This window comes from Gasterosteus aculeatus, chromosome 13 (genome assembly GCF_964276395.1).
Source record: "Gasterosteus aculeatus chromosome 13, fGasAcu3.hap1.1, whole genome shotgun sequence".
Taxonomy (NCBI): domain Eukaryota; kingdom Metazoa; phylum Chordata; class Actinopteri; order Perciformes; family Gasterosteidae; genus Gasterosteus; species Gasterosteus aculeatus.
This window is the reverse complement of record NC_135701.1, coordinates 4,859,853-4,876,391: the sequence shown is the minus strand read 5'-3', so window position 1 is coordinate 4,876,391 and position 16,539 is coordinate 4,859,853. Positions and strand designations below refer to the sequence as shown.

At 45.0% G+C, this 16,539-nt stretch overlaps 1 protein-coding gene across 1 annotated transcript in view; it reads left to right on the top strand.

Annotated features, from left to right (window-relative positions):
• The window catches only part of nsmfb (NMDA receptor synaptonuclear signaling and neuronal migration factor b), a 43,947-nt gene that overhangs the window by 1,523 nt on the left and 25,885 nt on the right, over window positions 1-16,539 (top strand). Inside the window, exons 2-6 of the mRNA XM_078087083.1 lie at window positions 9,285-9,346; window positions 10,666-11,418; window positions 11,625-11,697; window positions 14,403-14,405; window positions 14,951-15,019. Coding sequence (XP_077943209.1) covers window positions 9,285-9,346; window positions 10,666-11,418; window positions 11,625-11,697; window positions 14,403-14,405; window positions 14,951-15,019 — 960 coding nt within the window. The remainder of the gene's footprint in view (window positions 1-9,284; window positions 9,347-10,665; window positions 11,419-11,624; window positions 11,698-14,402; window positions 14,406-14,950; window positions 15,020-16,539) is intronic.

Below are 16,539 nucleotides of genomic sequence, written 5' to 3'. Positions count from 1 at the left end.
TTCAATCCAACGTGTGTCTGAATGTGTTTTCAGTGTGAACAGAAATGCAGCCGAGGGATTATTTCGGGAGTAAGTGTGTTTAACGGGATGTCCTCTTATTGACCTGAAGCCCTCCTGAACACCTGTCCCTTAATGTGTCTCTCCGTGAAGTGTTCCACTTGATAGTGCTGCAGGGATTCAGCTTCAGGTTGGTTTTGAACACTGACGAGCGCTCTGGAAAAGCAGTTTTTAAATCTGCAATGCAAAGGGATTTACTGAGCGTGAAAAATGATTTAGAAACAGAGTTTTCTCTAAAATAAATATCTCTATACCGTGACATCCAGACTGCAGAAGATTGCTCTCATGTACACGAGGTGACTACAGCTGGAGCGGCTGGATACAACTAGAAAAATGGATCCCGCTGCTACTTTTGACACTAATGAGGTAGAAAATGATGAGCCAGTCAGGGCCTCCAGGGACTGGGAACAGGCGAGACCGAGGGGACGTCATAGCCGGTGGTGGGAGCTGAAGCTGGGGGGAAAGGACAACCAGTGGCCAACTGGTCTGCTGTATTTATAAAAGCTAGAACAAAACGTTTTTCTGAGCAGTCTAAGCTGTACAGATTGTAAAATCCAAAAAAAATGGAGGCAAATCCATTTGGATATATTTGGGTACAGACATGTAATCCAGTGGTGTTGTACTACAGGGAGAGTAGTGGTGCAGAGATAGAATAGACAGTCACGACAAACACATACGGACAAACTGTCCACGCTCTGAATTCATTTGCCCCTAAAGTGGTTTTATTGTGGTGAGGATGGTCTCTGAGCGAGGAAGAGGTGCTGAAACATTCTAATGCTTGTTTCTTCATCGTCCTCTTTGTGTCCCGTGTCACACTCTGAACAAACGGATGGATGGAAGGATGGATGGATGCATTGATGGACAGATGGATGGATGCATTGATAGACTGACAGATGGATGGATGCATTTATAGACAGACAGATGGATGGATGCATTGATGGACAGATGGATGGATGCATTGATAGACAGACAGATGGATGGATGCATTGATAGACAGACAGATGGATGGATGCATTGATAGACAGACAGATGGATGGATGCATTGATGGAGAGATGGATGGATGCATTGATAGATGGACAGATGGATGGATGCATTGATAGACGGACAGATGGATGGATGCATTGATAGACAGATGGATGGATGCATTGATGGACAGATGGATGGATGCATTGATGGACAGATGGATGGATGCATTGATAGACGGACAGATGGATGGATGCATTGATAGACAGACAGATGGATGGATGCATTGATAGACAGACGGATGGATGGATGCATTGATGGACAGATGGATGGATGCATTGATGGACAGATGGATGGATGCATTGATGGACAGATGGATGGATGCATTGATGGACAGAATGGTTGGTGTCTGTTGATGAGGTTGATTGAGCCTTGCAAAGTGAGTTATTTGAGAGTTTAATATCATAGGATTTAACTTTTTTCTGATAAATGTATGACTTTTTAATCTTAGAATGTTCAAGTTTTTTATTCATACATCTATGACTAAAATCTGGGAAATTATTTATTAACTCTCAGAAAATCCCCATTGTACTACATCCCCATTGACCGTCTGGGCACGGGTTGTGTTTTAAATCTCTAAGGGGATTGTATGAAGGTTAAAAAGGATGAAAGTCTTTTACTGTACACGTTGTATGTGCTCTGTGTTTTTCGGGGAAGTAAGGCAGACATGAGTTTTCTTGTAGGCGCTGTGCCCGAAGCACTTATGGCCCAAACCTCCTCTCCAGCGCAGCACAAATCTTTGCAGTACAATCGCATTTAATATTTCAACAACGTTCAAGCCACTTTAGAAAGGAATTGCACAGCACAACAGTTTCCGGGCATTAATAGATTCAACTCTAGTGAAAATGGGATTTCATGGTCTCTTTCCCACAGGACCGCGAGACCAGCAGCGTCCCCGTCCCCGTCCCCGCACAGATTAGCTCCAGCCACGGTCCAGTGTGGCTCTCGGCGATAAAACATCTGGGTCCCCTCTCTGGAACATTAACCTGTCACAATCGCAATCATGGGAAACCATGACTGAGACTTACAAACAACGCTAGATTGTAAAACCCTGCTGTGCTGATGGATCTTCGGGGCCCGTAATGATGTCGTGGCACGTTGGCTTTAATGCAGCACGTCTTCATATTGTGACGCAGTGAAGAGAAACCTGAAAGATGAGAGAGGGAGAGAGATTTGGTTGGTTTTGGTTCAAATAAGCCTGCTTGTTACATAACTGCTGTTATTTTGTTAGTTACGTTACACAACTAAGGTAAAAGAAATCTACGTTGACCTGGTTGCACTTCAGACACAAACTGCGTCTGCAGGGTGAAAGTCTTTATTTGACCAATCTAACCTGCGCTGACCTTTTTCTACTATCAGTCCCTCTGACAGTCGTTTTATGATGAGCTAATGGAATTACAATTTGGACTTGGAAAGGCCGTTCCAAAAGCTACATTTAATGTTGCCCTCCTAAAAGTGTGTTGAGTAACATCGTCCTTTTGTAACCTCAAGGCGCATTCGATATTTTACTGTTGAGCTGATGGTTTCTGCAGGTTATCTTCCTTCTTCACCACTCCGTCCATTTTCTGCAATGCACCACAGCAGAGCAGCCTCGGAGCACGGTGCTACCGCTGCCGTTCTTGGCAGTAGGTAAGCACAGTGTTCTGAGGGTTCAATGCCTCATTTGTTTTCTTCTCTAGTCTACTAAGTGTGGTGTAATTTTCAAGTTGTACAACTATTTGTCTGGTCGATTTATTTCTTCCTCCAATAGTCGACAGGAAATGAGGGGGAGGGAGAAATATCACTCAACAAAGAAACCCAATAGCAAAATTCTGGCAATAGGGGAATTATTCAATTTTCCACGAGAGAAAGGTTTTTATTTAGACACGGCTCTCACTTAATAGCCGGACCATTATAACACCCTTAGACTCCCCACTGGAACAAGATTAACAGCCATTTTTATGAGGCATTTAGGTTATATTTAATTTATTTCCAGAGTGATCATTAAAACACTGGAATAACAATATACAAATATATCTGCCATTTAATCTTATTAAAACCTTAAGGAGAAACATCTTCCAGATATTACATATGCTTTGTGAAGGTTCGATTTATCTGCTGACCTTCAGCGATGACCAGAAGGAATTGCCATACCAATGAAGCCGCCCACACCGTCCTCCTAAGCCGATGGAGCCTGACCTGTTATTTACATTGCATCGTTCTCATGAGAGAGGCATGATCTCGTTAAGCGGAGCAGAGGTCAGACAAAAAACGCCTGGCGAGAAGAGGACTTGAGTTCCCTGGATTTGTGTGTTCTGGGAGCGTCTTGAAACTCCTAACCTGCCCAGCATCCAGAGAAGTACGCTCACTCATCGGCAAGCGGCATCAAAGCTAAGCTGAGCTCTTCTGTAGTGTAAATGAAATAAAAGCATCAGCGGCGGTCTGGCCTCGCCTCGCTTTCAGATGAGATACTTTACATATGTTTCCATCCCCCTGGCACCTTTAGATGAAGCCTCTTATAGCCTCCTGGACGATATGAGTAATTGCCTGACGCGCCGCCTTTGTCGCCGGCGGAGTGCAGCGGAGCGCTTCTCCCTTAATGAAGCCATCAGCCTTTCACAGTGTGCTGAGAGCGCGGCAGTGACGGTGTGGACGGAGAGGCGAACCGATGAAAGCCGACAGGCTGGTGATTTCAGGATTTATAATTCAGATAATGAAAATATAGCCGGCGAACAAAACAAATAAAAGTGGGCATATTTGTCTTAAAACAGAGCCAAGACCTTTCAATAAGGAGCGAGCAGTCAGAAAGGACATGTGATGATGAAGTCTTCAGACTCCACAGGGAGATTTGTAATCGATGGGTATCTGCCTTTTGAGCAGCAGCAAGATACGGAACGTAAATCGACACAAACCCACTGAAAGCAGTTAACTGTCAGTCAAAGATGGAGAGTTTCCAATTTGTTGAGTTGTTAGTTGCGGACTAAAAGCAGGGGACATTTCAGCTGAATAATAAGAAATTAATGCAGAAATAGATGCTGATTAAATTTCCCTGAAAGCGATAGTTGCACTGTAAGCAGTTAAAGTGAAAGTGTGTAAGCAGTGTAAGCGGTGGGAATGTCAGTGGTTGTCCCTTGTCTTGGGGGTTTTGTGTTCAGAGTTAGTCAACTCGAATGCATTCACGCTGATTAACCGTCATTTTGGGTAAATAAAGCTCTTGATCGGACAGTGTGTAGGATTTCGTGATCTCTTCTTCGGTGGTCGCAGACCCTGTTCAGGTGAACACAATAGACGGTGTATTAGTAGTGGATGTAATGGTTGTGATGTTGCTGCAGTTTAGAGCCTCCCGGTCTTCCTTATTACTGACTGCAGACGAGTGATGTGAAACCACCAGAACCACTCGACTCCATGACCTTGGAGCCACAAGGTAACGACTCTCTAAAGCATACCCTTCTTTATGGGCTATTTGACTCTAAATGGACCATCATTTACTAAATGAACATCATGCCAGATATTGCCAACTGGTAAAAAGACCTCTCTCCAGAGTCGGTGTGTGGTTGGTTCCTTCAGCCGACCGTAGATACATGGAAGTGCAATGTGGCTGATTCTCTTAAAAACGACTATCACCCTATTTTAGTAGAAGGGGATCAACACTAACTAAAGTAAAAGTCTCACTTGCTGTTGCACTCTGAGGCCGCCCAGGATGATAAAATGTGTTATAACTGTAAGCACTTTGTCTATCTGGACAATTGTTGTGGGGGATAAAGACAAACTCCTGTTGTGTAAAAATAAGCCTATTGGATCTAAACCCACGCGGAAATGGGCGACAGCTTCCTCAACCACTGAGAAGCCAAAATGCGTGGAGCGTATAATGACGCTCGAGAGTGAGAGTGAGGATTGGCTGAAACCCACAAGTCTGGAGTATTTTCAAACTGATAAGTATACAACGTATTGTAGCTGATTGAAGATTCTAATGTTTCGAACGACGTGAAGCATTCATATATTTGTTTGTGGTGACTACACAATATTCCTTTTGGAAGTTGGTTCTGGCTGCAAAAGGTTGTGATTATACAATAACAACAACATACTTATGAATGATAGAATCCCTTTTGAATAATAGATCCCTCAAACTGCTACACACTTGCTTCATCTTTGTTGTAAAACACGAACGAAAATTCCACTTTCCACAGCTTCTTTTTTTGCATCCTGCAACCTTGATCGCCAGAGTAAAAAATATTATTTTCCAATTACGTATGTTAAGATCTATAGTTTCAAGATAAGCCAGAGGTGATTTTCTTCTGTGCAATATTTGTAATATTTTTTTTTGCCCTCTGGTCAGCCATCCTTTCCCTTCTCCTCCCCCAACCCGCTTTACTGATTTCCCCTTTTCCTCCAGAGGGCAAAGTCTGTTTTTTCCGTTGATAACATAACTACATTAGCCATCCTGCAGCCCTGTTAATGAAGCAGGGATATGAGCAGTATGATGGCCGTGCAGTGCTCTCATTGACCGGACCAATTACGGCCTGTACCAGCGATCAGCACCCAGTGAGCGGATGGAACATGGAGGGCACAGCAGGATCCAAACACATGGAGCAGTTTGTGTCACAGCGAGTCAATGCACCTTATGCATGATGACACAGCATCTGTTTGAGGAAAACCGCTACTGTATTAGTTACCGTATATTACTTTAACCGTAAACTCAGGCTGATTTAGTCTCTTTATTGATGATCAGAACGTCAGTGTGATGAACGTACACTATCATGGATGTTTCTGCCTGACTGCAGCTACCACGACAAAAAAAGATTTCTTTGAGGAGGCATGTCAGCCTATAACAATTGTTTTTTGGTTTTGTTACAGCAGTCGGTAACATTAGATGAAATACAGCATATCGCAGGATTAGCTGTCTTTTAAGCAGGTTAGAGCTGTTAGTAACTTAAAGATTCACGATTCCTGCTATAGTTTCTATTTTGTGTTTCTGTGAAAATATTCAAATAACAGCATTCCAATTAAAACACATCAGGACAAGGTTATAAACTACCTTTGCCAAGTCCTTGAATTTATCGCTATGTTAGTCAATTAGCTGCCGTTTGGCAGTTAGCAGCTAATGCTAACTAGCTAAGTGCTATTTGCTCTCTGCAACCGACATGTTTCATGTTTCACAAGGGCCGATTGCATTGACGCGAACTGAAAATGATTTAGTGACAGGCCTTAACCCGATACCTCCCCTTTCTGTACACGATGGCTCTTTACCGTCTGCGTCTCACCTTAAAACGGTTTGGAAAAGAAGCACCAAATAGCCCGTCCAAACTTTCACACCGCTCCTGCCGTGTAATCCAAGTCTCATTCACATTCAGGGCTTTGACTACAGTGTAGATATTGCGTAACCGTGCATTTACTCTAGTAACCATGTATTTATTCTTCCTTCTCGAGGCGACCGCGTATTCACGCTGTACTTGGCATGTATTGGTTCCCACCGCGGCCGACTCGCTGGAAACATAAGGGACACGTTGACAAAAGTGAAGGCACTCAGTCCAACTGGCGGAGGACTCCTCTATTCCCGCGGAGACGGGAATGTGTCCCCCAGGCGTCTCCACCATCCCTCACACGTAGAAGGAGAAGATGCCTGGCACGTGATGTCATGTAGTCTGTGGACCATATGTCTTCTTTAAGTGCTTATTTAATGGTCTTTCTTCTTACTTATTATGCCTCCCTTCCTCATCCCACTTCCCTCTCCCTCACTTTTCTATTTCGGTCTGACGTACACATCTCCCTCATGTCATCGTGTTATTTCTTCTCTCCCCCACCTACCACCCCCCCCCCCCCCCCTCCTCAACTCACATGTCTGAAAACAATGCGGCCGGATAAAACACGCCTGCGTCGAGCGCCGCGGCGAGACAAGGCAAAAGCGCCACAGCTCAGCAGAGTCCAGCTGTGATGTATAATTCAACGTGGTAAAAACCTTCCGAGACTTCTAAATGAATGCGTTTAAAAAGGACCAGGAGGCCCCGATGAAGCTTCAGGATCGGAGGGGGGGGGGGGTGGGGGGGGGCGTAACTCTGGCGGCAACCAGCACGCTGCGCACTGACCCAGATCCCGTTTACTGGACTAATGATGCTGGAGGCCCAGGCCGGATCACTAGGGCCGCTGAAGGGAAGGGATGCACTGAAGAACCAGAACCGGAACTGCTCGGAGCAGGTTGTTGGACCCTGGTGCAATAAAATGAGCTCTCCAAATGGACCTTTGTACTTGGAAAGACAGCAACTTCCCCCAACGTTCTCAACGACGTTGAGAGACAATCAAAATGCTCCCATTCTGACATCTTCTGCATAGCTAACCCGACCTCAATAACCCTACTCCCCTGGACTTGACCTAAAATACTGGGAAACGTTGTTTGAACCAATTAATACATTCAATTTATAATATTTACCTGAAAAAATGTGCAGCCACTGACTATACACCACATAACGGGGAAATGAATGATTCTCATCCGGTTGCTTGCCTTACCTTGTGATAGTGATTGTTTAAAGCAGCGATGCACACTATGAATTTGGTCCGCTTTTACCCCCTATGGAATATTTATTGTTTATCGTTACAAGCATGTGGGTTAGAAGTCTGTGCCTCACTATGAAAGAAGATGTGACGCACTCAAGGAAGACGGTTGAGCGGACTGCAGTCAGTCGGACCGTGGGTCGAATGCTCCTTAGCTTTTGTCCCAAAAATATAAAGGAGAGAATAATGAAACTGCAGCTATTGTGAGTCATTGTTCTACTTTTCAAAGGAGAGGTAAACCTTCTACGGCATTCTGCTTATGGACGAAGACTTCGGTGTGAATGTCGTCCATTCAGATGGTGGAAGCCAAAAGGGCTCTGGCTAACATTGTGAGATTTTACACAGCACAGAGTGACCAGTAAGGACCAAGCTGAGACACGTTTCACCGTCTGCTTTAATGACCATGTGGGGGGCGATGGGGAGGAAACATTTCGTCCGTAAGCCCACGGAGGTCATTAAAATGAAATGAGCCAGATGTGTGGTTTGATTTAATTCATCTGAATTATATCGGTGATTTCATGTTTTTTTTAGATTCCAATGTCTGAATATTCCTAAGTTCAACAATGCATTGCTTTTTGTTTATTATTGTTCTATTGTTTCAAGTTAATAACATTTTATTCGAAACAACTTTAATATAGTTTATCGCAATTATTTCTTGGAAAATATATTATTGAACAAAAAGCAGTTGGCTTCCTCGTGGCTTTAGGAGGCTAATGAAGCCCATTCTCTCTCATGTCTTAGGCTGTAGTTTCATTCTTACGTCTGCCTATCACTCCACACCCATTAATTCCTGCGGCCATTGATCGGAGCTGTCAATCAGGACTCTCATCCTTCAGTACGTTCATGCTGCTAATTCATCAGCTTCATCACCTCATCATCAGCCAACGCCACCACCACCACGCCCGGACTCCAGGGGTGTGTGGGGGGGTTTATCACGCTGCTGCTGAAGAGAGTCGGCCATCGATTAGAAGTCTCAATGTAGAGTCAGAAGACATATCATCACATACTGTCATCCTCATTCATTCGTTTATCATTAATATTAATAATAATAATAATCTTTCAGGTGTGGCCTCACCTGATTTAAATCTCAGCTATCTCTTCCTTTCATAAATGGAACATCGAAACCCCGTCTCTCTGTGTATTTTATTTTCTGTTCGGGCTTCACCTCAACTAACCCAAGACCCCGTCAGTGCAGACGCTGCAATTTTGCTTTGGACAAAACACCCATTAAACCTCTTGTGATCTATAAAAAAAAGGGGTAATTTTGCCAAAGCCCGATGGCACTGGTGCAGACAGACTGTGAGCCATTAGACCAAATACTCGTCTCATTATGTTTCAAAATGGATTCATCAATATATATATATATATATATATATATAGCTTCTCTGTACTGCATGCCAGGTCCTCATCGTCGTGCCAATATATATGCTTTTTATCACGTGTATATGCGTCCTGAGTTTATTCCCAGTTTATTTAATGGCTGGCACATGCAGAGTCACAGTCCCCTATGGGGCCCATCAGCTGCAAGGCAGGCTGGAGCCTCCCAGCTGTCTCCCAGTGCTCAGGAACACGGCGTCGCTGGGAGTGCGTGATGACGGCCGCCCACAGAGAGCCTTCCAGGACAGAAGGCTTACGTGTGGCTGGCGGGTTAACTGGTGCACTTGTTTTGTCTTTACAGAGCAGCCCGAGCTTTTGGAGAATACCTGTCCAGCACCAATCCAGAGAACCGCAACGGAGCAGGTAGGTCATCCATTCAGATGGTTAGCTGAGCACCCAACACTCAACACCGAAACCAGCCGGTTTCTGCCTATTTCTGGGTAACTATTTGAGTAAATACCATCCAAGAAAACCAGGTTGGTGGGGAAACAATCTTTAGATATGCGATTTACATAATATATATATAAATCTATATTCTGTGGTAATCTGCCGACCACTGAAAGCGTTTTCACCCACTCACACCCGTCAGTAACATTCACACACTGTAGTGTTCTCGGGTGTGACATCGACATGCAGGTCAGCCGGGCCCGGGATCGACGACCATGCTCCCCACTCAGCCACACAGCAGCTGTGCAATGATTAAAAAAACTGAAATGCAAATATCAATGTAGTAATGTATAATAAGTACAATATAGAATTCATTTATATTTATACACTACATGTTGTCATTCACCCATTCAACACATTCATACACTGATGACAGGAGCCACTTGCCATCAGGACTCTCTAACCATTCGCACCCATTTAAACACCGAAGCATTTCATATCGGCAAGTAATGCATATTTCCGTGATGTCACCGGGAAAACAGTTAAGACATCGGTAACAAAACTACTTGGTTATATTTAGGAAAGACAAGATATTCATTTGGGTTGAATGTTTGGTCAATAACATAATATCCAGTATGTAGCCTGCAGGAACTTTAAGAAAAGTCATCATTGACTTTCACGAGTAACATGAACAGCAGTCACCTGCGTTCGACCCACCACATCCTTCCCCCTTAGTGGACTTTGACTACAATGTATTTCTGTCGAACCGTCTGTTTGTTTCAACGTGGGGCCGGCACCTTATTTAGCCGGTGTGAAGTTGACCTTTCACCTGCTGGTTGTAAGATTGTGTGTGTAAGTGAGCTCTCGTGCTGCAGTAGTTTACCAACTGGCACCGCGAGCTGCCACTATCTTACAACGCCTCGAACGACACCTGTTTTGCACAGGGATGCACAAGGATGAACTCTGCTGACGCCGCTTTTGTCACTTGCATGTACACCGCAGCAGCTCAGTCCGTGAGGAGAAGCATTTATTCACAATAAAACCTACGGGCAGGAGGGCTTTTTATTTCTCGACTTTATCCATCTCAAAATCTTTCATGATTTCTCACCTGCCCGTCCCTTCCAAGCCCCCTAAAAGCATTACTGGCTCGCTAATATTTACCCCTCTCCTGCGAAAGCTCTGAATCCCAGACAAACAATCTCTCTCTGTTCATTTGTATTGAGGTGTTAAACAGTATAAATTACACATATGAACCTTTGTCTGCATCTTCTTCTTTTTCTGTTTTCTACCTGCAGATCAATTATTATCTGACACTTTCCCCAACCAGGACTGCGACTCCCCGGCCGTCAGCCGCCTGCATAATAACAATCTGGCATCACAGATCCGCTGCCTACCCATAGCTAAACCCAACCAGTCCAGCCCGTCCGATACCGGTGCTGCTCCACATTCTCAGCCTCAGGGGAAAAAACAACAAGCGCCCTTGTGCCCCTCCAAACGTCGGCTCTCGGCTGGGCGCAGCCACTCCACGGAGGACCCGCCGAGGGCCCGAGGTCCAGGGGAGAGTGCGCCGGTGAAGCCAGCCCGGGTGTACACCATCACCAGGGAAGGAGGGATGACCCTGGGGGGCCGAGGCAGCGAGGAGAGTGTGGAGCTGGAGGTGTTGAAGGGTCCCAGGGAGCAGCCTCCGACCCAGGCGCCGGCCGACCAAGACCCGTCCTGCACCAGCCAGCCGTCCGCCGCCCGCGGCAGCCATCACCGTGGCAGCCATCACCACGGCCACCATCACCATGGCCACCAGCATCACGGAGGCCTGCCGCCGCCGCCGCAGCCGCTGCAGAGCTCGGGTAGCGCCGGCAACATCCAGAACTGGGGGATGAGGAGAGGGGCTTCGCGCGAGGACAACACGCCCAATTGTGTGGCCTGCATTCGGGCGCCGTGTACAAGCCAGCGCTCCTTGGACCTGGACCCCTCACCGCAGGATGGGGGGAAACCCCGCAAGAAACTGGAGAGGATGTACAGCGAGGACAGAGCGTCGACCGATGATAGGGGTAAAGAAAGACAATGCGTGCAATCTGTAAAGTCAAAGCTTTAAAAAACGACACCTACGCTAAATATTACAAGAGAGAAAGAATCAAACAAGGTCTTTTTTGGGACCATTCAACCTCAGATGTTTCACTCCACACCATCCTACCCCTCTAATTGTAACGCCCTCCTCGCTCATACCACGCCCCTCCTTTGTGTTCTCTGTTTGCAGAGGACAATCCTAATAGCTGGTTCCCCAAAGAGAATATGTTCAGCTTTCAGACAGCCACCACCACCATGCAGGCGTGAGTATGGCATGGAATACCGCCTTCACTCCCACGCTTGTACATCACAGTGTCTCAAAGTACCACCACAACGTTGGCAGGATCTGGCTCGTCCTTTTCCTTCCAAGATACAGTGTTCTACTACAAACATTTAATGAGTCTTCACACATTTATTGTTGGTTTCACAAATATATGAAGCTTTAACAACTTGTTAGTCCACTTGTATGTTCATCTCTGAGTTGACTTCCAAAATTGTGGTTTTAAAATAAAGCATCTCAATTACCTACATGGTGCAAATTAAACCCGCTGTTGAAGCTAAGATGCTAACAGCGCTAAAAGACGACAGCAGTGCTGGCATAGGTAACAGTGTTTTCCCGATAAAGATAGAGATGAAAGTGGTCCATTTGCAAGGACATTCTTAGGGATTAGTATCACAATTGCATCTCTTCACTTTCCATAACAGTCGCATCACTATTGTCAAATCAGCTCATGCTAAAATAGCAGAACGGTCTGAAGCTAGCAGAAGGATACACGCTGTCTGTATGTACAAAGTGTACAAATGTATCTGAGATTATGCTCACAAAATGTACTCAACACCGATGACTGAACGGTGGGGGGGATGTCTTCATTCTTTAGTCTCTCTTCACAAAATCACGCGGTGTCAAACGTTGCTGTGACCAGTTCTTTAGCCTCCAAACAAAAACACTAAACGCGTCAACTATCTCGGACATTTAAAAAGTAGAGAATGTGCGGACGTCAAGCATACACCGACACACACACACACACACACCCTCCATTCCTCCTGACTAGCTAATTATCACCTCTCCTCCAGATCTTATAATTATGGTCCTCAACAAGACAAAGCTCATCCTGTGTGATGTTTCCCCCCTCGTCTCTCCCACGCTTCCCTCCCGCACATGTCAGTGGCTCTCTCCTCCCTTTTTTCCCATCTGTGTCCGTCCATCCCCACCGGGGTCGGCCTGATATATGGGCCCGACCCCGGGCTTTGATTAAAACCACTGGTCTCTCAGTATCTCTCCCCTCTAATATAACAGGTGAGATGCAGTTAGATTAATTACACATTTAGTGTGGAATGGATTGAACTATTTGTCTGTGGGCTTACCCACATTCTGATCAGAGAAATAGGTGCATTATTACCATCCGTCTGGTGCTGTTCCTCACCATTAGACTGACTGTCATTCCGGCCTTGCTTGAGGATGTTTTGGGTTGATAGAAAAGACCTTTTGTTGCCGTCTGAGGTGAGTTTTGTGACATGTCTGTGCCTTGTTGCTGACTTCTTTCATTTTGTCTCCTCTTCTCTTCTTCCTCTCATCTCCACATGGCGGCTTTCCAAACCACCACCGTAGAATATCGTGAGTAACCTTTCAACCGTCACCCACTGCTCTTCCTCGTCACTCCCCCTCTTTCTTTTTATTCCCTCACTCTGTTGGTTGGGGTATCAATCTCCAGCCCGTATGTCGCTTTGTGCTATTAAGCTGCCTGTGTCCCCCCTCCGAACCTCTCCTGACCTCAGTGTCTGCAGGGCAGAGTGTTTAAAGGTATAGAGTCAGTCAACAGTTAAGCAAAGAGCAGTGGAGGCACAAATAAGTGACTCAGTTAGAGTATTGAATGGGGAAAGCCGCATAAAGGTGCGTTATGTAGGATCTACTCACACGGGGGAAGATAACGAAAATTCAACCAAAGAGCCGAACTAACTGCTGACCTGGGATCTGCTGTACGCTCCACTGCCGTTGACGTTTCTCCTTCGTCCCCTCAAGTTGGACTAAAGACAGACTAGACGCGACGGTGACTATATCATTTCACTAGATATGTATGCGACTCAGTGGATCGGTGCATGGATGAAGGGCTTTAGTAAGCCGTCACCAGCAAACTGACAAAAGTTCTGGCTGATTGTTTAAAACTGCTTATCGACATCTGGTTGGTTCTGCAAATGTCGATGTCTGTACTATTTATGATAAGCCAATGAGTGTTTCTGCAAAATACACTGACTGAATGTAATGGAATTGGAGCAGCAGTTATGTTGCTAACTTGGAGAGGTTTTCGAGAGGTATTAATATATTTAATGCTGGTTATCTGTGTCTTATACTTAATCTTCATATCACTATGCAATATCTTACTTTCTTTTAAACGTATACCAAAATATGAAAACTTTTAAAGAACAAAAACCTCACAAAGAATCCCCATAAGAAAAACTGAGAAATGATTGCCACGAACCAACGAGGTCAACAAAAACCAACAAGGCCTCAACGAAAGGTTAACCAGCCCACTGCAACGTGTTTTTATTTCTTTATTCTATTTGCTTGTTGATGGCCTTAGTTTCTAATAGCGGCAGATGGCGAAAGTAGCGACAGGTTGAAAGAAGACTCCAACATGTTCCTCTTCTTCAGGGATTGGGAGGTGGGGATGAAAACCAACTGCACCAGCAGTGCATACGCTAAGGGAGAATAAGCACTGCACAGACTGCAGTGACTTGGGCCCATTGTTTCTCGTTCCAACAGCTCATCAACTGTCTGTCTGCTGTCAGTCACGAGCGTGCTGCATACAGGGTCTTCATTTCTGACATGCGTCATCACGGACGACTCCTGTCAGTCATTGCTGGGAAAGGCGCCCCAAGGCTGACCTGCTTAAACACTGACAGAATGAGACGTAACGAGACTCCAAGACGGGCACATATTTAAGAGAAGGGTTTATGTGTCGTCTAAGAGTAGGTTGGCTTCTCATTTTAATTATTTAGTTAATTGACTTTGGATAGGCAGGCTTGGTTTCTTGGTTACTCCTCAGTGTTTTTTCCTGTGGATCCCTATCTTGCATGGTGGTCCTAGTGTGTGTGTGTGTGTGTGTGTGTGTGTGAGAATATCCACATGTTATCTGCCTCTGGGGGATACAACATCCCTGTAGTTCTAACTCTAACCATTCTAAACCCCCCACTAACCCTTTATGGACTCAAACCTCCTCACCTTTCAACCCCTCTGTTGTTGCCCGAGCCACCGCAACCTTAAATGGAACTTTATATTCATGCCCGAACCCAACTGGACCCAAAGGGCTTAAATCTGGTCAATTTTTCGGCACTTCTTTAAAGAAACTGTATCTCAAAACCAACACAATAAACAATGCCCTAGCCAAATCAATTCTGCAGGGTTTTTAACCCATGGGTCAGTTTTGGGTTCCGACAAATACAAAAGGTCGCAGCTGAAACAAACTGTAAAGTTTCAATCCCCAACAAAATTCACTTAACGCTTTAACGTCTTGGCAGGGCTTTCCGAGGCATTGCTGAGAGAAAGAGGCGGAAAAGAGAGCAAGAGGCAGCCACCATGATGGAGAGGTACCGTGTCCTGGCTGTCCTGTTCTGTGTGGTGCTAAACCCTCTACGTGACGCAGTAAAAAGGAATAACCAAGTCTCATATCAGATCTAACAATATCTTTGATCTCAACAGCCCGTTTGGTTGATCTGTTCGTACAGAACGAACCCTTATACTTTCTTTATGTTCTTGTGAAACTTCCGACAGTGAAAGACAACACAGCAGAACAGCTGGTTATTACCACCTCCTGTTGCTTGGTAGTCTTTTAATTTGAAACTCTTGCAGCAATGGCAGTATTGTCATGCTGATAGATGCTGTAGTACTGTTCACTATGTTGAAAATACCCAATTTGCTACAGTATAGGTAATTCTTAGCTTTTACAAAGTAATCTCAGCCACCTCTCCATGAGCCGTCACCATGACAACTGAACAAAATCTGCTGATGGAGGCGTTTCTAAGACCTTTTTTATACCACACAGAATGAAAGGTGATACCTGTTTAATGGTCAAACCAGCCATCGTATGTATGAGAGTCTGATGGGAAACCATGAGAGGAGATGGACCACAGTTTGTTCTAATTGTTGGACTTTTGTTGTCAAGTGTTTTCCAACAATAATTCTTAACTATATAATTGATTTAACTGATTTATTGCACCCTCTTTGAATGTTGTTATCAGTCTGAATTTTTTGACGAGACCCGCCCTTTGTAGCTGCCTTTGACAAGGTTGGGAATGGACCTTGAGTAGTGAGGGGCAGTATCGCAGGTTGGTCAGGGTATTGGATCCGAACAAATGTGCAGCGGTGTCTCTGCTTTATGGACGCCCGGTCAATGTTCCTGTCTTAATAAAGACGTCTGACCGTCTGAACCTACGACATTGTGAATGTGAAACCAAATGTTGTTAAATGAAACAAACGTAAAAGACTTTGAATAACAGCACCTTTTTTTTGCCCCTGTCATAAGTACCGCGGCCAACGGAGGTAAGAGGATTCTACTTCCATTTGTATCGGTGGAAGAAAAGTTTATTGAAATACAGAAATAGACCAGGATCGTATTTTAAATTGAGCAGAGTGGAGAGCTGGACCTGGTGAGATCACCTGCCCGGTGGAACCCTGCACTGATTACCCCCGGGGCAGGATTGACATTTTTGCTAAAATAAACACTAACTTTCTCATTCCTGAAGCTAGCAGAGCCAACACTCATAAATTAAACTTTGATTCTGATTAAAAGTGAAGCGTTGTTATGCCAAAGGCAGCTTTTTTTCCTCAAGTCCTTTCTCATCTCATCTAGGAGCGCTGTTGTACTTGACCAGCGCTCCTAACGGAACACTGAAGCGTCAAAGTGGGCTCTATCAACACACAGGTGTATAGCCCACTGCTCCGTGTGCACTGCACTACAAATCAATCAATAATTGGCAAACAACCTCACATCCACCAAAGCTTAGACATGCGATGTGATGTTTGTGCGTGTGCGTGTGTGCGTGTGTGTGTGTGTGTATGCGTGCGCGTTGGAAAAAGGTCACAGCCGGATTGAGAGGGTTCGATAGCT